Below are 25,202 nucleotides of genomic sequence, written 5' to 3' on the forward strand. Positions count from 1 at the left end.
GAGGCTACTGGAGGGGAAACGACCGGGGTGAAAAGTAGGTTGAAGGAGGTTAAGACGTGCGTTTCCAGGTGATGAAGTAGATGACCAGGTTTCAGTTCAGGGGCCCCTGTATTTCTCTTATCTGCCGTGTGACCCAGATGGGCGGCGAGGGACAAAAATAGGAAGGAGGGGGAAGCAGAGGGAGAGAGAGAGATAAAGAAAAAGGTTTTTCATTTAAAAAATGAGTGTATGCTGCAGACACAGGAAGGACCCCAGAGAGCCGCAGAATGGAATGAGACAACAAAGAGCCCCATCATCAGTTTAGTGAATAGATCTGTCTATCTACCCCTTTTATCTCCCTCCACTCTATTTTTTTTCACCATCTCTTCCTCTCTTAATCAGCCTCTCATTGTGCCATTAGCTGAACCTGTAGTCTTAATCAGAAGCTTGGCACAGACATCATCACTATCCACTGCCCTTCGCACACACCCACCCACACACACACACACACACACGCGCACAAACCACTAAATAAACACATTTTAATGCGACACCAATCATGTCATCTACTCAATGAGCTCTCCTCCCCTCCCTCTTGTAGCCCACAACCCAAACATAGCACATGGGACGCGTGTCTCTCCCATCCATCAGTCAGCCAACACACCGCCAGCTTCAAAATGTGTGAGTGTGTGTGTATATGTGTGTGCATGGCTTTTTGGTGTGAATCCCAAAGGGAGGGAGAACGATTTTAACTCAGTAACCTGAATCACCTCCTATCCCAAATCTTTGCTGCATGGATATTGTACACGCAAACACACACACGCACACACTCATATGCATGTCAGTGAGTGTGTATTGATAATGTCCATTAGCATATTTATGATCATTGCCAGCCTCTTATTGTTTGCATGCTCCATTAATCTTCATCTGCTGCCTGCCGACTGACAGCTCAATCTAACAGGCCATCACTGGGCACTGGGCATACACACACACACAGATACACACGCGTACTAAAATTGCATAGTTGTACATAAAGCATACTTGCATCAACAATCGAGGGGCATTGTTTCACACATGCAGACACACACATACATTCAAGCAGACAGCGTGATTGACATTCACCCCAGTGAGTGTAATCACCGGAGGTTATCCTCCCCAGCTGTGAGGGGGGGGGGGTCCGCTTGGCTTCTCCTGCACAGCACTGTGGAGTCGTAGCTGCAGGCATGCGTGAGTTCCTTCTGGGCCATAGGTGGGCAATGGTACCCCTTGATCAGCGTGCACCAAGCCAGCTTCTCTCTGTACGTCAATCCACATACACACACACACTCTAAAAGATGCACTGTTGTCTATCTCAACCCTCCACTCCCATCATTAAAGACCCCTTCCTGTGGTCGCCCCAAGCCAGTCCCCACCAGAACTACACCAAACGCACCACCTTCAGGCCGCTGTCTGTTTAAAAAAACAAACAAAAAAAAAAACCTTCTGAGGCACAAAAGCTTGAAAATCAGAAAAAAAATGCACCAGGTAAGAGTGCAGCAGAAATCCCCTTGGTGCTAAACTGTGCCTGGATGTGTGTGTGTGTGTGTGTGTGTGAGTGCATGAGTGTCTAATGCGATGACAGCATGTGTTTGTGTGTGTGCGTAAGTGAGGGCTCATGTAATGTGCACTCAAATGTTAATGTGTTTGTTCTAAAGCCGGTATGACTGACTGGCTCACAGCTGATTGCTGGGTGATTGAGCGCTGGAAGAGAGCCAAGTTCAATAGGAGGCCTGTTCTCCTGTTGCCTCTTCCTTTCTCTTCCCTTTCCTCCCCCCTCCTCCCCCGCACTCTCTGCTCCTGTGTTGCCCTGCTGCTCCAGGAAGACAGGATATCTGTGTGTGTTTGTTGTGAGTTCCTCAGACACACACTTATCTGGGACATGAATTTAAGTAAGCAGGTGAACAAAAACATTAAGTTCACAGTATTATTTCTAAATTGAAGATAATTCGGCTTGTTGTCCTCAACATCACACATTCACATTCACTTTCTTTTTGAGAAGCTGCATGTGAAAACGTATGACACTTTTCTGCCTATGTGTCAAAGATGGCGCTGGAGCCAGTTAGCTTTAACTAATAATCAGAATGAAATGCCCTTATTATCATATTCAGAATTCCTTTATTTATCCCCGAAGGGAAATTCTTTTTTGTACAGACTAAAAAGAATTTTATGCCGATGCTTTATTTTTAACTTATGTTCCTCACAATGAAAATTGTGTCAATTCAAGATTTATTTCTGTATGTGGACTTAAAACAATGCGCACAACTGCAATGACCTCATCTACTCTGGTTGCCTTTAGCTGAACTGATTAGATTAATGTTAAACTTGGAGTTTAATTTTGATAAAAGTTCCAGCAGTGATGGCTTTTCAGTCCTTTTAACACCATTTAACACCGTAACACCATTTTGCCACTCGTGCAGTTCTTTTGGAGATGTCCCTGTCTGAAGTGTTCAGTATCTCTACCTCAGAATTACAAATTGGAGGCTGACTTGAACATTTTTTTCTGATTTAGGTTGTTTGTAATTACGGTCCGAACGATAACTTGAACACGTAGTTAGAGTGGTCCATTGTTTCTCCAACAACAGAAACAAACCCAGAACTATCTGCACTGCCTGAGTCTGAACAAACAAAAACCCACAACTATCAATTCCTCTAAACTTCCCTGATTGCTATGTTGTGTCATATATATATATTTTATTAGTCGAACATACAAAGAAATGATTAGTTGTGGCTTAAGAGAGTGTTAACATGATGCAATTCTTTTCTGATGAACAACAATTTATCTGCTTGTCCTGGTTGTGTCTTCAACAAGACTCATCGCTCCACTCATGGCTCCCAGCTGTTGTTTGGCAATTTCTAATAGATTTCTTTCCTTTCCAGTGTCCATTTATCCTTATCCTTTGCTTGTGGCGCACATTGTTCTGGATTAATCCTTCTGGACAGCAGGCTGATTTGGGGTACCAGTGGTGGAGTGGATTGAGCCCAATGCTACGAGGCTATCTTGAGCTGTGAGAGCCTTCAAACCTTCCTGGACTGGAAACGTTTCATTAAAAGACACCAGATGTTTCTATTGTAAATGAGAGCATCCGGAGTCGGAGTGAAGAAAAATGACATCAAGGTTAAAAAAAAAAAAAAGTGACAGCTTCAGATAACATTCACGGACCCGATAAAGTGCGTGCAGCACCTTTTAAATGAAACGTTAACTTTGATAACGTTGATAAGTTACACATCAGCGTATTAGAACACAGTGTGCCTAAAGCCTTTCATTTTCTCTATATGCTGTCCTGTGTTGTTTGTTATCTGACTGCACGCCATCAGTGCAGGTGTGCATTTCTTCAGAACTTTACACGTGAAACAACACTGCTCACATTTCATGGGTAAATCTACTGTGAATTAGATGATGTCCAATGTATGAAAATCTATAGACTCGTTTATCTTTAAGCTATAAGATAGTTTAAGTCAGGGTAGAACAAGTCATAATATTCTCTTTCCTGAGCCATAAAGCTATTTTTTATCGTGGCTATTTATAATATTCCACTATGACTGATTATAGAAGTTTTATTGTGATCTCCCACAGAGAGAAGAGTTTTATGTAGCTTTAGTAAATCACTCCTTTCCTCTGCGACACGAGCTCCTAAGACTGTTTGCCGGAGTCGATGTAAGAGTTGTGCAGTGTTAACATTTATGAGGTGAGCTAATATATTTGAATTGTTTATGGAAGCAGTAAAGAGTGAAATACATAATTTGCTAACATGTACCATGTAAAACGGCTCTTAAAGATGAGCTGTGAATACAAATGCAGTTTCTCCTATTGTTTCAGCATATTCTGTCATTCACGAGCAGGAAGGCTGATTCTCCTTGTTACATTTATTCAGTAAAACTCCTCCTGTCTCTTGTGAAAATGTGCGGCGCGAGAAGGAAGACGATATTACATTACGCTAATGCATCTTCAACATCTCATGATTAAAAAATTAATTATGTTTGTATGTTTAATAAATAGGTTGAACAGTTTTGGAAAGTGCACTTTTTGTATTTTATTTTTTACATTTTTACCTGTACACGATTTTGTTCTTCCTATCTATAAATGGCAATCGAGAGGGAAGCAACCAAACCTTTCACTGCACAGTAATCAATAAAGCTTTGAGGTCTTTAATCTCTTTAGATTTTGTTTTTGATAAACTGCCATGTGGCATCTTGGTACATTAGAGCACTGTTTCTGATAAATCTTTATCATAACATGTATTTCTTAAAAATGTCCTGCAGCATCTGGAATCACATAAATATGGAAAGTTTTAAGTGAAAATGTTTGGTTACCATTTTTTTGTGCATTCACTTAAAAGTTACAAGACCCTCACTATCAATCATAGAATGCTCACTCTGTTTAAACGACTTCTAACATTCTTCACCCTGAATCACCCACTTCATTATATTCAAATCTGCCTAACACACACACACACACACACCAATGCACATGATCCACTTCTGCATTATGTTTAAATCTCACGTATGTTTCTCTGTTTCAGGGCAATGAATCCATGACCTGGTTAGGCTGCCGGAATTCAGATTAATGTATTAACAATAACCGTGTTTCTCTCATCATCAGCTTCATTTAGTCCATGATTAACTTCCAATCACAAGGCGTGATTAAAAGTTAGAGTAAAAATATTCCGTACACACTTAATATTCCACTAACAAGGTAACCAGCTCCCAAACTGCCAACAAAATAGATATACACCCGTAACACGCACACACTCGCACATACATCTCTCTTTTCCTCGCCTGAAAACACACACCTAAACATTTCACGGCTATCTCCCCCACACCCCGGTGCTGGCTAGGTGGAATTAGAAAACCAACCCCGCGGTCTCATTAATTAATTAAACACCATGTGCCAGTGGCACCTGGGTGCCGGTTATCACTGCCACTCAGACACACCGTGATCTCAATAACCACCCCACCACAGGGCACTGAGACGGGGGGGTGGGAGTGGAGCAGAGGAAGAGACATTGATTCTTTTTAATTTTTTATTTTTTTTGTTCACAAATCTGAGGTGAAGACAGTTTCTGATCGAAAAGAGGCTTCTCGTGTAGGTAGCAAAGTGGGACACATTTACACTGAATGGAGCCTCATGAGTGTTTACTGCTGTGCGCTTTTGTTTGTGTCTTTCTGGCTCCTCGGGGCCTTTTTATCATCTTGCCTAGCGGGGCCCCTAAATCACCGCAGCAACGGCCTCCTCATCATCTACTCTTAATATCTCTGCATGTGGAAACACTGCAGTAACAGTGGTTCATTTCTATCTATTGAGTTCCTCTTCTTTAAGAAATGTATTCTCGGTATATTGTGAGCTGTGGAAACACACTCAGTAATATCTGTATAAACCAGTGCCATAAAGGACCATCCTATCCACAGTTACTTTTTAAGCAAAGTTAATATGAAAATCACATGTTAAATCACACGTTGGGCTCGTTAAAACAGCCAAGTCATTAATGTTAAACCTACATTTTGCCTTAAATATTTTAAATGTTTTTATTGTTTTTCTGTCTTCAGTGGTCATGACGTCTGTTTTCTTCACCAAGCAGATTCCTCCAAAAAAAAAAACAAACAAAAAAAAAAAACAACCTAAAATTTGCAATAAAACATTGCATTTGGAATCTTATTTATTTATGAGAAAGATTATCAACAATTTATCTGTGCCTATTATTGAATTCCCAGGTAGTGACAGATCAAGCTGCCCTCAAATGTCAGTTATGAATATGTAGAACTGGGACCACACACACACACACACATTTTTGCATCTATTTGTACACATCAAAGACATCACTAACATACATTGACCGAGGTCTAACACTGTGATATTCCAAATGTGAGACCTTAGTATCTACGTCAAATAAAACTAAGGCCACCTGCACTAATTGGACCTAAAGGGACAAATCATTTTCACCTCTGAAAAACACGCAGTATTGCTGTTGATTTCTTTGCATTTCAGCTTCTAAAATTGACTCAGAAATATCTGAATCAATATGAGAAGTGGGAATTGAAAACTTACCCACATTGTAAACAAAGTGAAATAAATATGACAAAAAATCATTGCTGCATGATTGTCTCACAGCGTGTGTCTGAACCCGGTAGAGCAACAGAACACATATGAGCTTGACAGCTAACATATTAGGCTGCCTTTAATCGTGAAAGAATTACAGTGATTTTATCTGGGGCTAATAATGGTGTTCCAACCATTACGCTATCTGGTCACAGAGTCCTAACAACTGAAAAATGCACTTTAGTCCATTTGTTGACCTCAATTCACAGCAACAGTGGACATTTTGGAACATTGGACGATGGTGGACGATGTTTAATATGACCAGGAGTTTTTATCATGATGCAGCATTACTTACAGGTCTGTAAATGCATGTGCAGGCTCATGTTTGTTTTTAAGTTAAAGAAGAGCTACAAACAGGTATGTATTCCATGGTTATGGTATATTGTGTAATTGTGTGTGATTCTCCACATGAGGAACACACATATAATAAGAGTATTTTTTTTTTTTTTATTCCATGTTGAGTCCTCAGTGCTTCAGCTCAGCTTTGTTGGATGAATGTTGTCTCACTCATTCTCCTCCCACAGACAGGTTGCTTCCTGAAGATTTAACTATTTGTTTAAAGAATATAATTATGAAATCATTCTCATTTGATTTAAGTGAGGAAATCAACATTGCAAGCTGCTCTAACTTTACTCCTTTTTTCTTTAGATTGATCAGTGCGTCCTCAGCACAGACTGGAGACTTGATTTGTATATTTGTATGTTGGAAAAGGTCATGTCATCCATTCTGGAGCGGGAGATGAAATTGAAATTACAACAGCACACGGCAGAACTTCTCTTCTTTCTGAGAACACGACACAGACGATATCTGAGTGAAAGAGAGATTGTGAAATGGGCTGAATATCAGATCTACTGTATAGCCCATTGGCCTGTAATTTACTGTTCTACTTATTTATTTTCTTTTTTTTAGAGTGAAGATCTTCTGCGGTGTCTCTCATGTACATCTGTCACGATAATTTTGTTAATGAGCAAAAATAAAACGCTGCTTCTACGTGTCCGACTGTGCTTGTTTTAACAACACAAGGCACAATCAAATCTGGTCAATGAAAAGAAAAACATTGACAACATTTCTGTGCCTCCACGTTCACCCTAAAAAATCCTTAGCAAACTCTATTAAAGGCCAAAAAAACTTACCAACAAAGCAAACCCCATAAGTGTCAGGAAACTATGTGTCCTCTTGTTTATTAAGACTTCAGGAATGTCAATAAGAGCATTTCTATACAGTAGGAGTGCTGGGCGGCTAGCGAGCAGACACAGTGACCTTCTGCTATTCTCCTTGCTGATAATGACCCAGACAAAGACACGCTGCCCATCAACCAGACCTCTAATAAAGCCAAACACTCTCTATCATCTGCTAATAACCTCCACGCAGCAGCAAAAGTCATGGACAGGCCAGCATCTTCTGAATGCGAGGAGGGGAACAAAGCTCTGGGTGGACAGGAAGTAGTAGAAAGCATCCTGTTTATCGATCTGGGACTGTGCACTGCCTGATGGCACACGGTGGTGACTGCATTCTTCGTCTTCATCCCGAAGACACACAAGGACAAAGAGTACTGTAGAAAAGCGAAGAAGAAAAAAAAAAAACAACATACACAGTGCGAAACATTTCACTCTAACAATCAATCCTTTCGGTGCGCTCATTTGCTAGACTTTTTGATGCAGCATTGCCACACATGCAGTATTACACACACACATTTGAAGGGGTGCGTAAACTCGTTACTCTTTTCTTAATTTGTGTAGAGATGCCGTCCTTTTTTTCCTCTCAGCAACCCCTCCAGGGGAATGCTGATTGATTGTCCTCTAAGTCCTCATAATAACCCCATCCCCCCACCCCCCGCCTCCCTGCACATATACACATACATTCTCCACTAGAAGACATCCACTTCAACACTTTGCAGACTCCAGTCGTCCACAGACAACTCACAGTTCAGTAGAGGACGACGGGAGGATTATTTCTCCACTCTTACACTGTCTGTCTCATGACTCTCCTCTCCAGCTTTTTCGTCACTGGCTCAGCCTAACAATATACCCATGCAGCTGGTTCGAGAAGGCCTGAAGAGAAAATTTATCTAGGACCCTCCTCCTCCCAGCTTGCCCCATGTCCCTGCGGAGCTGTAGTTCCCTCACCAGCCTCATCATGGCCTCAGAGAAGGCCTCTGCAGTGGGCTCGCACAGAAAGCCCGTCTCGCCGTCTACCACGCTCTCCAGCGGGCCCCCAGAGTTCACTGCGATAACGGGGCAGCAGCAGTACATGGCCTCTATGGGAACGATCCCAAAATGCTCTCTGCTGGGGGTGTACAGAACGGCTGCACTGCCCCGCAAGAGTGCCACCTTCAGTGAATCAGAGGGCGAGCGCAGGAAGGTGACAGAGTCCTCCAAGTGGAGCTGCGCTGCAAGCTCTTTCAGTTCAGTATAATGCTGAACATTCTCAGTAACTCGGTCATCGTAGCCTCCAGCCACCACCAGGTGAATGCCTGCTCTCTGGCCTGAAGGAAGGCTGCTCCTCAGGGCCGCAAAAGCCTCCAGAGCCAGCCCCAGGTTCTTCTTTCTCTCGTATCGGTTCAGAGAGAGGAACTGGCAGGAGGTTCCCTCAGGGAGCAGCCCGTCCAGCCCTTGTGCCTCAGTGGATGGCTGATCAAAGGTGCGGGTGTTCAGGGAGGGATACAGGACATCTGTCTGCACTCCTCTCAGACTAAGAAAGGTCTCCCTAAAGATGCCCGCGGTGAACTGGCTGTTTACCAGAATCTATGAAGAAGTACAGAGAGATTAGTTCATAAGGATCTCACATAAGGTATATCACAGGCATTTTAATTCCCTTTGAGTTGGACGACAGCCTGTGGCCTTTGATTATCCTTAAGTCTGACTAAAATCGAAATGTCATTTCCTTTCTGTCAGAGCCCCGGGCTTTTACAAAAGCCTGAGTTCAGGTTGTATCATATTTGAAATAATCACTTTCATTTATTTGAGCTGATGAAAAAAAAATATATTATATTATATATATATTTCACCTATGTATGCTTATGTATGTGAGCACTGGCAGTTCCAGTTACATGCGTGGATGCATAATCAACAGGTATGTATCGCTGAGATTGTCTCTCCGGTGCCATAAACCCACTATGTACATCAGAATTGACTTAAATTCATAACATTCGATATTACAACTGTCACTTTCCTGTCCGAAAACAAAAATGGAGAAACTGTATCACATTATCCTATTAGTTTTAAAAATTGATTTTGAATGTTGAATGCTGAAGATGTGCACAGCTTTAGCCCATGGCTCTCCTGGAGCCTCAGCCTGAAATCCTCACATAGGCCCCTCTGGCCATTCTCAAATCTGTGCATAAAACCACACAGCGTTTACTATGAGAGCCCTCAGACCTAATGAACTCAGGTCACATTATGAGAATCTTTTGAAAATCCCTAATTTTCTTACAGTTTTAAAACTTGATCTAATCCACAACTAACATTTTTTGTATTGTACTTTTGTGCCTTTTCTTTATTTCTAGCTGAGCATTTTAACTATTGTGCTTTATAATTTTGCTTTGACATCTGTATATTGTACAATGGTAGTGACACAATCCTGTCATGCAATCCCTACCAGCCAAAACAAAAATGATATATTCTGCAACTCTCAACCGTTACATACCATGTCAGCCATGCCGGTGGTGCGTTCCTCCAGCCAGTCGACAGGAGCACGGTAAAGCTTCTTCAGGGATGACTTTCTCTGGGTCAGCAGCTGGTCTGGGAAGTGACAGTAAAACAAAACCTTCTTCCTGTGACGGGACAGTCGCAGCACCGGGATACACGCTGACACCTGGAGAGGAATAAAATGCCTGTTAACAATAATGCACATCCTCCCAAAAAATACCCCACCTTGCTGGCTGGTCAGAAGCAAATATGTCAGCAGAATAAAACAAACTAAATACTAAAAGCACAAAATGTGTAACTTAATACTAAACTAAAGAAATGTATACATAAGTAAACATTTAATAAAGTAAATTAAATATAAATCATGTAATATACAGTATTAATGCTAAACAATGCATCTAACCACTAAATACAAAGCGTAAAACAAATACTATAAAAGCGCTATGTGTGCCTTAGATATTTTGGTGGATTGCAGTTTCATAAGAAATGAGGCCTCTTACAAGTTGATCTGAATACTTGATTTTCTCAGTAATGTGTTTATGTATGAGAGAAAATACTGTGTGTATTCATGTGAAAGAGAAAACACTACAAAAAAGCATGGGAGTGTCCACCTCATGGCATAGTATAGTTAAAGGGTGTGACACAAAAAGGAACAGACAAATACACAGGCCACTGTTAACAATGGAGGCTCTTCTTTGAGCAACAGACACACTGATGGCTCAGAGGAACTCAAATGAGTGATGGCCAAACAGACAGGTACGTAGTTCCTGTAAGACACAACTCACTTGATCACAGAAGATGACATCGTACTCCACACCGCTGAGGAAGACCAAGTAGAGGGCCACATAGATCATCCTCAGGTAGGCACAAAGTGCATGCAGGTAACCAAACACACTGGTGGGTAGCCAGTCACCTACACATACCTATCAGAAGAATAATAGAAACAATAAAATGACATGTCACAGATTCTGTATTTTACATATGCTTTGTCTTTGCTGTGCATCTCTGATGGACAGTTTCACACAGTAAGGAGTGTGTTAACGTACCACAGGCAGCTCTGGGTCAAGGGTCTCAGAGAAGCAGTGCGTTGGGTCATAATGAGCCGTCCAGATCTGAACGCTACATCCGTGAGACTTCAGAGCGACAGCAGCATCGACCACCAGGCGCTCTGCTCCACCGATGCCAAGGTCTGGATGGAGGAACACCACCCGCACCATCCTGCACACGGGAATTAATAAAGTTCACCTTGAATCTGAATCAGAATATATTTTTTTGAAAAAAAAAAAAAGAAAAGAAAAAGACTATAATGTTTTGCTCAAGTGCATTGAGTGCAGATAAACTGATGAGCACAGAGTAACAGTATGCCGTGCAAATAATCGGCAAATTAGAAGAACGAGGTGTAATGTACACAGTATCTTAAACATTTATAAGACTGACAGCCTTAATGTTAAATACATACTATACTAACAACTGCCTCCAACAAATGGAGCCAGAGATGAAGTTGATGAATTATTACGTGTGGTTTTGAAACACAATTTAATTTATTGCTTATTCCCACGTCATGTCTTGACTGTTTAACATGAAGTGTAACGTTACCTATCCTACATCTACTGCCAACCACTCTGGCTGTCACAGTGTGCTCAAGTGCTCTGCCACCTACTACAAGGAAAAACCTCTAGCTGGCACTGAAAACACATGTGAGACTTATGCGTTTGATTTAGAAAAGATAAGTGTCTTTAGTCTTAGCTAACTCACGGTGATAAGATTATAAATAGGAGCCCACACAGCTAATGAAATCATCGTCCGTTTTCCGACAGTTGTCTCTGTAACTGAACACCACAATTACTTCTAAGTACAATATAGCTATAATGCAGTTATATTTACCTGAAGCTGTGTGCTGACTACCTAATCCAAGTTTGGAAACATATGATAATACTTGTCTAGATGCCTATAGCGACGAGCAAAATTGTGATGAAACTGTATCGTTTGGACGCCATGTTGGCTCACACAAACCATTGTAATCAGGCGTATCGAGCTTCATTTTAGAACCATAATGGCGTCTGTTTCCTCAATGCATCGAAGGCGCTTCCCGTGAGACACGTCTCCCTCGGAGTTAAAGCGGTCCAATTATTTGCCTTTATATCAAAGTCCACATACATATGTATATTCAATATACTAAATACATTAATGTTTTTTAAAATACTTATTAATACATTATGGCAAAAACGAGCTCCTATAATGATGTCTTATTTATTATCTCTTGTGGTGAAGGCGATCACCCGGTCAGGCTTCTATTCGGTCTCCTGTGCTGGTCTTGTGTTTTGCAGTCGTGTCCTTTTTAGACAAGCGTCAGCTTTGTGGGACCTCTTCTCAAGTTTTGACCAATTCATACGCCGACTGTCTGCTGTTCATTTGACGTGAATATCAGCTGCAAGAAGGGCACAGGCTTTCAGCTCGCGTAAGGACAGATATAACAAAATGGTAAGATTCTCAGGCCAACTGAAACTGTTACTGCTGTTGAATCTAACCCGCTCTGCAGGACCTATTTAACATGAAACTGTAGCTAGCGTTTTGCTAGCTGATTTGGCTAACGTCAGCTCATCATTTGTGGACGTGGCTGTTCTTCAGCAAGTCACAGAGTCCAAAACACATATTTTAAGCTGGGCCAGCAGCAGATCCATAAATTATATTTGCCTGTGAACTCGTTTGGTTGAGACTGCGTGTTACCACTAGCGTTAGAAGTTGAAATAATGAATTGTGAAAATCAGTGGAAAGGGCTTTGCCACCAGTCTCTTACATAAACACACGCTATACTAAAATGTAAGCTAACTAATAAAGATTTGTGTTATTTGATGTATTTTATGTATATCTAATATATATATTAAGCACTGTATCTGGTTGTTAAAGGTTAGTTTTAACCATGTGTGAGAGTGAGAGACTGAGATTAAACAGACGTTCAGAAAGAGTAAAATCTAGTTGAATCTTGTGTATGTTTCTTAATTCTGATGTTTTCCCTCAGCCTGGACCAGCAGCAAGTGCAACCAATGTTGGGGCCTCGAGCCGTTCCCCCAGCAAGACGGTGGCCCCCCGTGCAGCAGGCTCCACAGTCAGACAGAGGTACACGACTAAGAAACTTTTATCTCTACAGTTTATTCAGCCAGCAGATTGGTACACTTCCCATACACATACGCACACAGATCAGTTGCAAATTAAAGGAACTACCTGAATCAGAATCAGAGTACTTTGTTGATCCCTGGGGGAAATTGGGTTTTAAGTGTGCAGTAACATATGGATGGTACTGTTTGAATATGGAAATGATGTGAATCATTTGCTACGGTGATCTAGATTTCAATCCTGCTGAAATGAGAAATTTTTGGTCTGACTTGTTAGCAAGTGGCAGCCATCAAAACATGTTAATCGCTCCAGTTAATCGCTCCAGTAGAGTTCAGAGACTTCATGACAAGAAGCCTTGAAGTTGTTGGGGCAAGTCGTGGACTTTACTGCATACTAAGACACTTTTTGATACACTTTATGTTCAATTTTACTTTAATTTGTCACACATCTGCACATTGACCACCACTGTTAAAGGGTAGCCATTGAAGACCTACCTTATGCGGTCACCTGGGCCTGCACACCATCTCTATAATTATTTTTTCACATACTCCCAGCCTGCCCCCGCCTGCTCATGTCATCTTACTGTAAAGAGTGAGTGATGATATTCAGATAGCCATTTTGTGTGTGTTTTGTGTGCCCTTCGTAGATTAGAGCACCAGATCGATGTTGTGCTGTGGGCTTAATCAGTGTGTAATCAGAGGCTCACGCTTACCTCTCTCATTATTACCCATTACTATCACCCTCTTCATTACCTCATTAACCTCCATTTAATCTCATCACATGAGTGAAGCAGCCATGAATCATTCCACTCTTTCATCACCAACTGCTGTAGTTAGTTAGATTCTGAAGACAAGGTATAATTTGGTTTTTGATCGAAGTGTTGGTGGTTTGAAGCAACTGATGGATGAGTAGAAGCCAGTTAAAAAGTTAGTGTGTGACACTCTGTAACATGAAATTAGTTGTCATGAAATGTAAATCCCTTGATAATGAGAGATGTTGACTCTCTCAGACACTAGGTACTGTAGATATAATCTTCACTTGTGCTGTGTTTGTGTCCCTAAGGAAAGCCACCAGCAGCGGTACACGCAGTGGTGGTAGGACCACAGGATCGGCAGGCACTGGTGGCATGTGGCGCTTCTACACAGAAGATTCACCCGGCCTCAAAGTGTAAGTGCAGTTTATAAGATCATTAATCTGCCTTCCGCCCGCCATATATACACATCAGAGCATAAGAACATATACACTTGCAAACAAATTTAACCTTTGACATTTTTTTCTTTCATCAACTAACAAACTAATACTCAGGATTTCCGATGCTTCTGCCTTGCTTAATGTTATTAATGTTCATCAGGTAGAATCAGAGGGGTGTTTAATGGTAGGAAATTGGCAGACGTGCCTTTGGGGTAAAACAAATCATCTCTGAGTGGTGGACTAGCCTCAGTGTGTGTGTGTGCGTATATATATATATATATATATATATATATACACACACACACACACACACACACACACAGACACACAAAATTATGTGGTTCAGGAAAGCATATGTTTAGAAAACTTTCAACTTCCTAAACTTGTATACTGCTGCATGCTTGCCCCGAATATTAGACAAGAGGTCCTGTCTCCTGGCCATAGTTGGCTGTGGTTGATCGATGGTGCTGTGGTGGTTATTGAGTGTTTCTCTCCAGCAGTCGAAGGAGGCCAGACTCGCCATACAGTGTTGTATATCGAGTGTGTGTTTGTTCCTGCGTTAGACGCTGGCCTCAAAGCTTCATTAAAGGATCCACTCTGAAAGGTCAACTCAATTACAGCCTCCTGACAGGGGGAGGAGGGGCCCGCTGAAGAGATGGTTGCCATGACAATGCTGCTACTTAGTGATGCACCCCTCCACCCCACCCCCCCACTGAGTCCCTCCTTCAGCAATGAGAGCCCCTCCTTGTTTCCGAAGCTCATCAATAAAATCAGCCACTCCACTGAGACTCTCGCTCTGGTTGGGGTTACAGCAAATGATGGGATTTTTGTCTGTGCATGTGTGTGTGTGTTTGTGTGTTAATCAGTTTGTCTTTGTTGTGACAGCGGCCCGGTGCCAGTGCTGGTGATGAGCCTACTCTTCATTGCTTCAGTGTTCATGTTGCACATCTGGGGGAAGTACACCCGCTCTTAAAACCCCACCTGATGACCTCTGACCCTGCGCCTCGGCTTCTTAACACATTGGACCTGGACCAAACAACAAATGAACAACAACCTTATTCCCCTAGTTCCCTTCTTCACTCTCAGAACATCACACACAAACACACAAAACTGGATTTTTATCTTCATCTGCAATGGCGTTGGTACCCACCTTGTTGCTTTTGCTAATCTTGAAGATCTGACGGGGTGAACAGGAGGAAGCCATGCTAACACACACCTCACATGTGAGATCTGTGTGTGTATGTGTGTGTGTGGTCCTCACTCCAACAGCAGCATGTTCCTGCCACTGTTGCATGAAGGTTTAGTGATCAAGGACATTGTTGTTTTCAGGCCCCAGCAAACATTTCCTCTTGTCGCCTGAATTTTTTTCGTTTTTTTTTTTGATAACAGCATTTGTACAAATGTGATTGTAATATTGTACAATAAAAAAGTAAAACTATCTCTGTGTGTGCAGGAATCATTTAATTTAACATCTGAAGTAATCACCCTTGCCCATTTGTTTAATGAGAAAAGATGTTTCTGTATATTTTTAGTGATAAATCAGACTGTTCTCACTTTGAACCTTCTGTAATCACAGCCAGAATATCAAAAGGTTTGTTTTGTGAAAAAGTATTTACAAACCTTTGTTTTAACAAAAAATGCATATTAGATGATTGCTTTCAAATGTTTATAATTACTGGCCCTGTTTTAAACAAATTCTTAAAAGTTATTTGACTGTGGTTTTTGTCACATCATCCTATGGGTCTGCATGTGACAGGATTACACATCACACACCTACTGTACAGCATCTTATATGAGCAGAAAAGCCCAGACTTGTCTACATGTATGTGCATCAGTAGCTTTAAATTTAAAATTTGAACAGATGAAAGCGTTAACCTTTCAATATACTTACCCCTATAGAGGTTCAGAGGCATCAGAGCCCAACATGGCTGCCCCAGGGTTTGTTATCACCACCCGTACTGAAGCTTTGTTCTGCCGCTCTGTAATTGCAGAAGGGCAAAATGAGTTTTTGAAAAATAGCAAGTTAAGCTTCCAAGGTGTCAGAGAAACACCAGAGGGGATACAAAATAAATTGTATGACTATGTCTGATTAACTAAATAGTGAATGTAACATGTTAACAAACAGCTGATGTTTTAGAAGAACCATATATTTGAATATATCAAATGCACAATAGTTTTTTGTTCACATCATTCTCTAAAACACATGGCTTGCAGTTGTACTGGTGTTAATCTAAGGTATACCATATGCATGTGTGGACAGGTTTCCTGTATTATCCCTGTAAGACCCCTCTGGTTCCTTATCTGACTATTTTTTTTCCCAGATGTTATTCTGTCTTTTCCCATGGGGGGCGCTGCAGACTATTTCCTGAATATCATTGGCTCAGAGGATGTCAGGTTCTAACTCTGTCTTCACCCAGGCGTGAACACATGTTCCGTGTGGTGACTTTTTAAATCTAATCAAATCATTACAAAACTGTGTAACATAACGTGTTTGTATAACCACACTCAGACACCACAGTGTAATCATCCAGTCTGCTTGGTAATCAAGTGTTTCACAAGGAGACTTTTTGATGTTGATTCTTTTTAGACAAACGTTTCTGCTGCTGATTTGAGTGGAATTAAAGTAAATGTTGAGAAGCACCTTCAGATCAAATTTTTCCATATTCAGTTAAACAGTGTGGGACTGTTTTTAGGACATGATGTTCAGCATTAGGATCGCTGCTATGACCTGCTGGCTGGATGTTTTCTATAGAAGTAGTTCTGACCCAAACTGCATCAGGTTATCTATGTTGAATATGAAACCACCAGCTGGCATGGCTTGGGCTTCTGTGTGTGTGTGTGTGTGTGTCTTGTGTTAAACGTAGCGTTTGGATCCTGTTCATTAATTCATTGTGTTGCTATGGCTCTGCTTTCCCACAGGCTTCCAGTGTTTCGTGGTAAACTCAGGCACTCCTGCCACATCACTCTCTCCCTCTCGTCCCTGTCCCACACACACACACACACACACACACACACACACACACACACTTGCGCACACCAAGATACGCTCACAAACTCCACAGCCCAATTCATGGTGGCACAACACGGCAGCGAGCCAGAATAATTCAACATAACAATTAAATATGAAAGAGCTGTGGTGAAGCCGTCCCTCGATGTTCAGGAGTGAAACAGGCCCAGGCAGCATGTGGAGCGCTGCGACTCTCCTCTCTGCTGCAACCTGTAGTTCCAAACTCCTCCTGACACCGTCCATATACAGTAAGTCAACTCAGTGTTTCATCAAGGGGTGGAAATTAGGCCCTCAGTTTGGACAGACAGACAAATCAGTAATGCTCCTAAATTGCTCAAAATCTAAGCACTAAAATGTTTTCTATTTGGATTTTTACTCTGTGTTTGTGCTTGTTGGTTTTAAGATATGTGAAAATATTTCTGTTGCATGAGAGCTCTCATTTGACAAATCTTCCCTGGATAGTATAAACGTCAACGTAAAACTGCTGGTTTTCTGGTCCTAAAGATTTAATCTTGAGAAGTTGGTATTAATCATTCAGTCAGAGTTCACATGCAACTTTCTTATTCTTTCTTTGATGTGCCTTGTTAAAACTGGCGCATTTTTCCCTGAACTCTTCACACAGTGTAATGTGGAGAGGAGGCAAGACCTCCAGTTCATCTGTATCCTCACTAAGTAACATCAAAAGGTCTATAGTATTTAATAACCATTTGTAGTATAAATAAGATATAGAAAAATTAACAAGAGGGCAATTTTATGCCTGGTCTATGTTAACAGCTCATAAATAAGACTGCTTCTCTATCTTTAAACTGGAATTTACAACCAAGTGAGTTTTTCCCTCTGCAGATGAGATTATTAGATAAGAGGTGTCTGGATCCATTTTCATTTCCACCACATCAAGAGAGACGATAAGTCACCAGACGACAAGCGAAACTTATATCTCTCCATTCTACTTTAATCATCCCGAACATCCACATGTGAGACTAAGTTTGTCTTTTGGAAAGAGAGAGAGGAGTGAGAGACGGGGAGGAGAAAGAAAAGAAGAGAAGCTTTCTTTAGTGCACTTCCTCTCTGTGTCTTTTCACCAGAAACCCATATCCTGTGAAGAAACCACATGCTTTTACAAGGGATGGTCCCTTACATAGAGAGAGGTGTGCATGCAGATGTGCACACACGCACGCACACATACACACACATGCTTGAGGAGACTTGTAAATAGGTCACATGTATTTTCTGTTCTACATAACACATGCTTATCTGTGGTTTCTCATGAAGAAAAGAAGAAACTGTTTAAGCCAGGTTCTCTCTCTCTCTCTCTCTCTCTCTCTCTCTCTCTCACCCCACCCTCACTCACTCGTCCATCACACTCATGTTTATGCCCGGAGATGTTCCACCCTGCAGGTAAATATCAGGATATCAGGTGCACTGGAGGCCTTATGGTTTGAAACTCTACTTTCCTTTCAAAGACTGTAGAATATTCCTTCTTCAGATGAGTGTGAGTGCCCAGTCATGCACACACATATGTCAAGTGTGTGTGTGTGTATTTTTGAACAGATCACATGGTTGGTAAAGCATGGAATGAATTGACAGGCAGGCTGAATCGATCCACGCTCACTGACCAAGTGAATCCTGAGGGATGTCCCAAAAAGTGAAAGTTGGTTAAGGGGATACAGGGACACGTGTGACAGGATCTACACTGAAATGAAAGCCGTACAAAAACCCATCAGCAAACTAATCTCATTTACAAACATTTAACAATATAGGGTATTGTTAAACAAATCCACCCTACAACAGATGATACAATATAGGGTTGATTATGCAAGTGGATTATACATATTCAGCTCTGTTGCTTGAGTAAAATAGTAATATAACAAAAAAGCAAAATTTTAAGTAAATTAAAAAATAATACAGAAAAATAATTCATACATAATTCATAAAAAATGTACTGTCATACATACTTCCGAAATGGTCCCTTTCAAAGTATTAATGTGTACAAAGTACTTAAGCTGTTTTCCCCACACGACTGCTGGAACCGTAACCACCTCACCCTGCAGCAGGCAGTGGTGGATCTCGCCTTTGTTGCCTGAATGGTCCAGACAACTTGGACAGACACTAAAGCCCACCTGAGCCTGTCTCTCTCAGGAACGAGACCCAAAGAGACAGGTGGGCCATGTGCCTGTTGTCCCTGGCCTCCTGAGACAGAGCTCCCCAACATCTGGGAAGTGTCCACCAACATCAGAGTTATTTCTGCACACTGGGGTGATGATTTACAGTCTGGAGTTACCAGAATGTCTGATAACTGCTCAAGTCTCTCCAACAGAAGAGGGATGAGCTAGAAAAAAGCTGAAAAGTGTAAAACAGCTTTCTTGGCCGTGGTGTCCCCAAGAGAAGGTTGTCCTGAGGCACTAGGGAGTTAATGTTGTGTCAGTTGGCCATCAGATCCACCTCTGCATTCCCCAGTTGGGCCCGGAGCTACTCCACCACTCATCTGGTAGGGCCTTCCCCTGAGCATGAGGTTTGCATCCTTGTTCTCCAGACCCAGGACGTAGACAGCCCTCAGAGACAACTGGGGCTCAGCGGCCCACAGTCACACATTCTCTTCAAGAGAAAAAAGATAATTGGTGGCTTCAGGGTCTTATATACAGCAGTGCTCCCGCATATTCGGGCTGTCCACCGTGATTGGCGGGGTGTGTTTATGCAAATTTCAGTGGGCGAATATGTGATTATGAAGGGGGGCAGCATTACCCACAGAGTCCAGTAGGGGGCGCAGCCTGTGTGAGCTAGAACAGTGAAATTCAAGAAAGATGAAGAGTGGCTTTTCTTAACAACTCTTTTTAACAATAATTTTCTTAATACATTTTCTACCATCGTTTGCAATACTGATTCATAGCTAATTTCCATATTAATGAACAGTATGTTTTATTTTCTTTTATTGTGAAGTTGTGAAGTTATTGTTAATTTTCTTCACTACTATTATTGTCATTAGCAATAGTAGTAGCAGCATTAGTAGCAGAAGTAGTATGGTTTATACCAGTACCACACAATATCATACCACAGTAATCAATCAGAATCAGAATTTCTTTATTTATCCCCGAGGGGAAATTCTTAAAGAAATGTGCGTAGTTTTATTGTTCCATCTTAAAGTGTATGTGCATGTTTAAACCTTTAACATTTTCTGTGAATGTGTGGTCCTGTTGGTCCAGACGCTGTGGTCATGAGACCAGTGATTAGTCAGTAGCATAGCAGACAATTGAACACATTGGAACACTCTGTTAATGGCCAGCGATCAGTAGCACAGCTGGTCTGCTGAGAGGTGAGAGCTTGTTCACTGTAAAATAATCTGACTCCATATTCTGCCATCCAGACCACATGGTCCATGCCATATAACTGTCTCTGGGTCAGGAGGATCGGAGGGACACACAGCGAGTGTGTGTGCCAGCCGGAGGCTCCCTGATCTTTCTGGACTTGGACCCTCCTTCAGTCAGAAATAAGAGAGTGAGAGTCGCTGCCAAGGCTGAGGCTGCATCTATCAGTGCCTCAGCTCTCTTTCTGTCTCTAATCTTCTATGTGACACCCACTCACCTCGTGCTTCATGCATGAAAGATGAACAGTGTGGAGCCCATTCACTCTGCAGAGAGGTGTAACTGTTATAGGAAAGAGAAGACATGACAGCTACTTACACTTGTGTTGAGCTCTAGTGCATTTGCTTATTGCATAAAGAGCCAGATATTTTTCTCAGGAGCTGGTAGAGAGCAAAAATAGAACTCAGTGAGATTTAGAAACAAACGTTTCATGAAATACTACTGTTACTCTGCGTTTGATGGATATCTAAATAAGGCAACTGTTCGCTAAGTTCAGTTAACTTCAAGGGCAATAATGTGTCAATATTGTGTTCACAAATTCTTTTCTGCGGCCAAAACAGTCTGGTACAGCAGGTTTAATTTACAAATCCTTCAGCAACTGGCAAACTGGTGTCATGCAGCTGCCAAGAGTGTGTTGTCACTCAGTCTCCTTGCTGTTGTCAGTCACCACGTATACATTTTTTTCACAGCGCTGGCTCTCACTCTCATGCCTGTTCTTGTGTATTGAATGCTCAAAACAAACATTACATATCATAACTAATGCAGGTTTTGTTATTCTTCCAATTATGGATAAAACTGGTTAAAGTAGACACAATTGAGATCATCTCTGCGTGAAACAGTACAGAACAGTTCCTGTCCATCAGTTTAAACCGAAAAGACCTACCAATTTGTTGTCACAATAAAGCTAAATATTTCTCGATAGATAAACAAAATCCATTCAGATATACCTTTTGTCTCTTACAAGAGACAAGAAAGGCATAAGGAACTGTAAATATATCAGATCACAAAGGACATAAAGAGATAATAGAGAAAGAACTGAAAAATGAGACTAGGAGTAGTTTAAAAATAGACAACACAAACAGAGATGGAAATTGAGATATCAAAGAAACATTAAAATCACAAAAGAAAGAAAGCAAATGCACAGAGAGTTGAAATAAATTGAGTCTGTGCACAATCAAGAGGTAAAACAAAGCGAGAAGAAGAAACACAAGGTGCTGGAGAGAGATATGAATAACTACAGGAAGATGGAAACAAGTGGAGACAGTCGATGGTGGGAGAAAACCAAAAGAAATTGAAGAGGTCTCTGCAACGAATTTAAAAGAATGGAACAATGTGGAGGCTCAACTAAAGACAAAGATGACAGCTGAACAAAACTTTAAAGGAGCAGGAGAGGAAACCAAACGCAGCGTTGCCTTTTTAGGAGAAGACAGCAAGCGCACAAAATCCAACAAGTAGGCAGTTAAGATATATCACATTATATAGAAAGCTTGAGTGCGTTTGTGTGTGTGTATATGTACTGTAGAATATGTGTGTATATGTGCACGTATGTGTGTGTGCTGGGGGAAGGTATGATAAGGAGAATCCTGGGATGGAGGCCACATTGGTCTCTGTGACCCTTTCACACCCGTCCACTCTTGTCGACAGCGAGAGGCTACGTCAGGCCTGGTGATGCCCCTTGTGACTGCAATAAGCATGCAGGGCCAAATGGGCTGTGATGTCACAAGCATGTGTCGTGTGTGCCCCCCCCCCCCCACAAGCTTGACACCAAAGCCCCTCACTTATTGCCAGACTGCTACAGAGCGGATCAGACTGGACCATCAGGGACACAGTGGCCACGGCTGGACTCATTTAGGGAGGAGGAAGGGGGGTGCTGGGTGAGCGGGGGTGATACCACTGCACTCCTCAGGTGTCAGCCTTGTGCTTTCTAATATTAAAAACACTTGGCCGGTGTGTGTGTGGACTCATATATTTGCAAGTGTGTTGTTTATGTGGAGTGTATTTTTAGGCGACTGTATTTTCCACTCCTTGTGCAGCGCTCCAGGGCAGCAGCAGAGCGGGGGGTGGGCTGCGGGCAGCTTCTGGGGATCACCTGGCTCTTACGCAATAATATTACTCATTAAAATATATTGATTTGGTATGACAGGCATTCTGAGCACGCTTTTGTGTTTAACACACAATTGTTTTTACAAATACTTACAGTGTTTGCTACACTTAACAAACAATATAACTTTTAACTTAACTTTGCATGATCTAAAACAATTCTGTGGTTACTGGCTTCCATTGAGTCAAACATTTTTGTGCATCAATGCCCACATGAGTAGCAGAAATAGTCCAAAAATATAATAGACGTACACGGTCTTTCATTTTGATGACAGAGCCAACGGGTTTTATCATTGAGTTATATTCATCATTTTCTTCCTACATTATATAAAAATAAAACAATATCCTGAGATCAATATTCTGAATGTGAAAGAGCAAAATGAGGCGTCTTGGCATAGAAAAGCTAATGGCAAAATATCCTTCAGAAGTGCTGAATGTACAGACCAGTTAGTGAATGTTGTCACAGACATCTTCAACATCTCCCTGAGCAGCGCCATCGTCCCGGAGTGCTTCAAAGAAACCGCCATCTTTACCGTGCCCAAGAAGTCACCAGTGTCCTGCCCCAATGACTACTGACCTGTCAGGCTCATAATCATCATGAAGTGCTTCGAGAGGCTGGTCATGAGACATATCAAGGACCTGCTGTCCTCCACCCTGGACCTTCTGCAGTTTGCGTATCGTCCCAACCACTCAACGGATGACACCATTACCACTGTGCTCCACCTGGCTCTCACACACCTGGACATTTATGTTCAAATGCTGTTCAAATGCTGTGCAACAACTTTCCCCAAGACATAAGACTCCTCAGTTCTCAGAAGCTGGACTGACATTCACTACACAACACAACATTGCACATTGCCACTGCATACAACACACTGTTTACAATGACTGTTCAACATGCACCTTATACTGTTTATACTGTTTACATTAACTGACCTTCCTGCACCTTATGGCTGTCTCACACATTCCACATAGAACTGTGTTCTGGCCGGTGCTGCTCCTTTTGTGTTTACTGTTTTCTCTTGCAGTGTGTACAGTCTTGTGTACTATGGTCTGTATAGTCTTTGTGCACTGTGTATAGTCCTTGTGCATTATGTATAGTCTTGGGTTGTTGGCTCTATGTACAGTTATGTTCAGGTTGTATTTAACTTCTCGTATAGTATAGTGTTCGCTGTTCTAATGTAAACAGATGAAATGACAATTAAAAAACCATTTGACTTGACTTGACTTGAATGGAGTTTATTAGATTTATGACTTTAAATGTTGTTGCTGTTGGGTGTGTGTGTGCGTGTGTCTGTGTGTGTGTGTGTGTGTGTGTGTGTGTGTGTGTGTGCGCATATCATGGATGCATGGATTGGGTGTGGTGGTTCATGTGGTGTGGTGGAGAATATCTTGTCCATTGTTCGTAACAGGGTGCTTCATTAAGGAATGCCAACATTCAGAATGTCTTCCTCTCGGTCTCTCTCTGGCAAGATGCCAACTGGTTTGTAAGCCACAGGCATGGCGGTTTTGTGGTTTATGAATTCAGAAGCTTTCCACATGATGAGCAGCAGTGTTGTGCTGTTGATGAATGAAGAAGGCCGTCACATATAGTGAGAGCAGCTTTCAGTCCCATATCTGCTGGACAGACGTTGAACATGACACTTTCAAATAGCTTTTCAAATAAACTAATAACTAACATAATACTCATTACATGCAGGAGAGTTACAATGATTTAATATCATGTACCTCTGCTGTTGTGCTTACCAGTCAGCTAAATGCTGTCCGAATGTTTCTCCTTAATCTAAACCTGCAGTAACTGATATTTTGGCCACTTGGAAGTAGCAAAAAAATAAGCTTTGATCACCCTTTTTTATGCTGATATGCTGAACTTGTTAGCAAATAGCTGCCTATTTAAACATCCAGCAGATACAGGGCAAAATTAGCATTCATTTGGACTTCAAGTGAGGAATGTAAGTTCAGTCTCCAGTCTCCTTTTAGTTCTGTCTTTGGTCTCCACCAGCTCCTGAGGCAAATATCAGACTCATTAGCGGCTACACATTCCATTAGGTCGCTAATGTTGTATGAGAAACTGCAGACCAGAGTTACAATTCTCAGTTTGCATTTGATCAGTTATAGTAAACATATTTGTTAATGTAACTTTAAAGATAAAAGAGTCGAAGGCCAACCAGCTTCTTTCAGACTACCTGTTTTGCCTCTAGTGGCCGCATGATTTGCATATTGTCTTCTTTCAGTTCTAAGGCATGTCCATTCCTACTTAACAGGTCTGTCAGGGCAGGTTATTGCTTGTGCTGTGTATGACTGCAGCAGGTGAAGGTGCATTACGCAATGTTAAGCGCTCAGGGAGTGGAAGTGCTAATGGGGTGAATCGGTCTCTCATGCAGTGCAAACCCCCAGCTTTAAATACAAAATCCCCCCAAGAGAGCCCTGTTTGCAGATGAATCTTCAGACATCTTTTTCCTTCGCTGAGTGTTTCTTGCATTTTGCTTTGGGCTTGATTAATGCATGTGGATGCAAGAATGTCTCTCTAATCCCTTTTCCAACCACGTTTTCATTCATAATTCTCCTACAGCCAATGTCAGCACTACTTTAGCCTTTTACTGAGAGGTCTGCTGAGGCCTGTCAGGAAGCAGCTGTAGTCTTGACACACTGCACTGACTTACACATCCTCC

At 41.7% G+C, this 25,202-nt stretch overlaps 2 protein-coding genes and 1 long non-coding RNA gene across 5 annotated transcripts in view; 1 reads left to right on the plus strand and 2 right to left on the minus strand.

Annotated features, from left to right (window-relative positions):
- Positions 1 to 7,257: 7,257 nt before the first annotated feature.
- On the minus strand, positions 7,258 to 11,800 carry alg2 (ALG2 alpha-1,3/1,6-mannosyltransferase). Of its 2 annotated transcripts, none has more exons than XM_046399108.1 (5): positions 11,644 to 11,800; positions 10,806 to 10,977; positions 10,545 to 10,682; positions 9,758 to 9,925; positions 7,258 to 8,856 (listed from the first exon to the last, which is right to left on the minus strand). In XM_046399108.1, the coding sequence occupies exons 2-5, from the start codon at positions 10,974 to 10,976 to the stop codon at positions 8,116 to 8,118; spliced, it is 1,218 nt and encodes a 405-aa protein (XP_046255064.1). In that variant the 5' UTR covers position 10,977; positions 11,644 to 11,800; the 3' UTR covers positions 7,258 to 8,115. The 2 variants fall into 2 exon arrangements, with proteins under 2 accessions (XP_046255064.1, XP_046255066.1); XM_046399110.1 differs by having other exon boundaries at positions 10,806 to 11,011; positions 11,644 to 11,792.
- Positions 11,801 to 12,082: 282 nt separating this feature from the next.
- sec61b (SEC61 translocon subunit beta) lies at positions 12,083 to 15,499 on the plus strand. The gene is made up of 4 exons (XM_046399111.1): positions 12,083 to 12,240; positions 12,779 to 12,876; positions 13,936 to 14,040; positions 14,950 to 15,499. Exons 1-4 carry the CDS (start codon positions 12,238 to 12,240, stop codon positions 15,035 to 15,037), a joined length of 294 nt encoding a protein of 97 aa, XP_046255067.1. The 5' UTR covers positions 12,083 to 12,237; the 3' UTR covers positions 15,038 to 15,499.
- A 454-nt stretch (positions 15,500 to 15,953) lies between these two features.
- Positions 15,954 to 25,202, minus strand: part of LOC124064540 — a 56,236-nt gene continuing 46,987 nt past the window's right edge. The window contains exons 3-4 of one of the 2 annotated variants that reach the window (XR_006844281.1): positions 20,651 to 20,712; positions 17,356 to 19,848 (exon numbers count right to left, since the gene is read on the minus strand). This is a non-coding gene — a long non-coding RNA (uncharacterized LOC124064540). Of the gene's footprint in view, positions 16,044 to 17,355; positions 19,849 to 20,650; positions 20,713 to 25,202 lie in introns of those variants that run through there. The other variant, XR_006844283.1, reaches the window with a different exon arrangement.

This window comes from Scatophagus argus, chromosome 9, assembly GCF_020382885.2.
Source record: "Scatophagus argus isolate fScaArg1 chromosome 9, fScaArg1.pri, whole genome shotgun sequence".
Lineage (NCBI taxonomy): Eukaryota > Metazoa > Chordata > Actinopteri > Scatophagidae > Scatophagus > Scatophagus argus.

Coding starts and splice junctions, on each gene's coding strand:
- alg2 (XM_046399108.1), bottom strand. CDS start 10,976: ATGGTGCGGGTGGTGTTCCTCCATCCAGACCTTGGCATCGGTGGAGCA. Junction 10,683..10,805: donor TTGACCCAGAGCTGCCTGTG/GTACGTTAACAC, acceptor TTCTTCTGATAG/GTATGTGTAGGTGACTGGCT. Junction 9,926..10,544: donor ATGTCATCTTCTGTGATCAA/GTGAGTTGTGTC, acceptor ATTCCTCTCCAG/GTGTCAGCGTGTATCCCGGT.
- sec61b (XM_046399111.1), top strand. Junction 12,877..13,935: donor GGCTCCACAGTCAGACAGAG/GTACACGACTAA, acceptor TGTGTCCCTAAG/GAAAGCCACCAGCAGCGGTA. Junction 14,041..14,949: donor GATTCACCCGGCCTCAAAGT/GTAAGTGCAGTT, acceptor TTGTTGTGACAG/CGGCCCGGTGCCAGTGCTGG.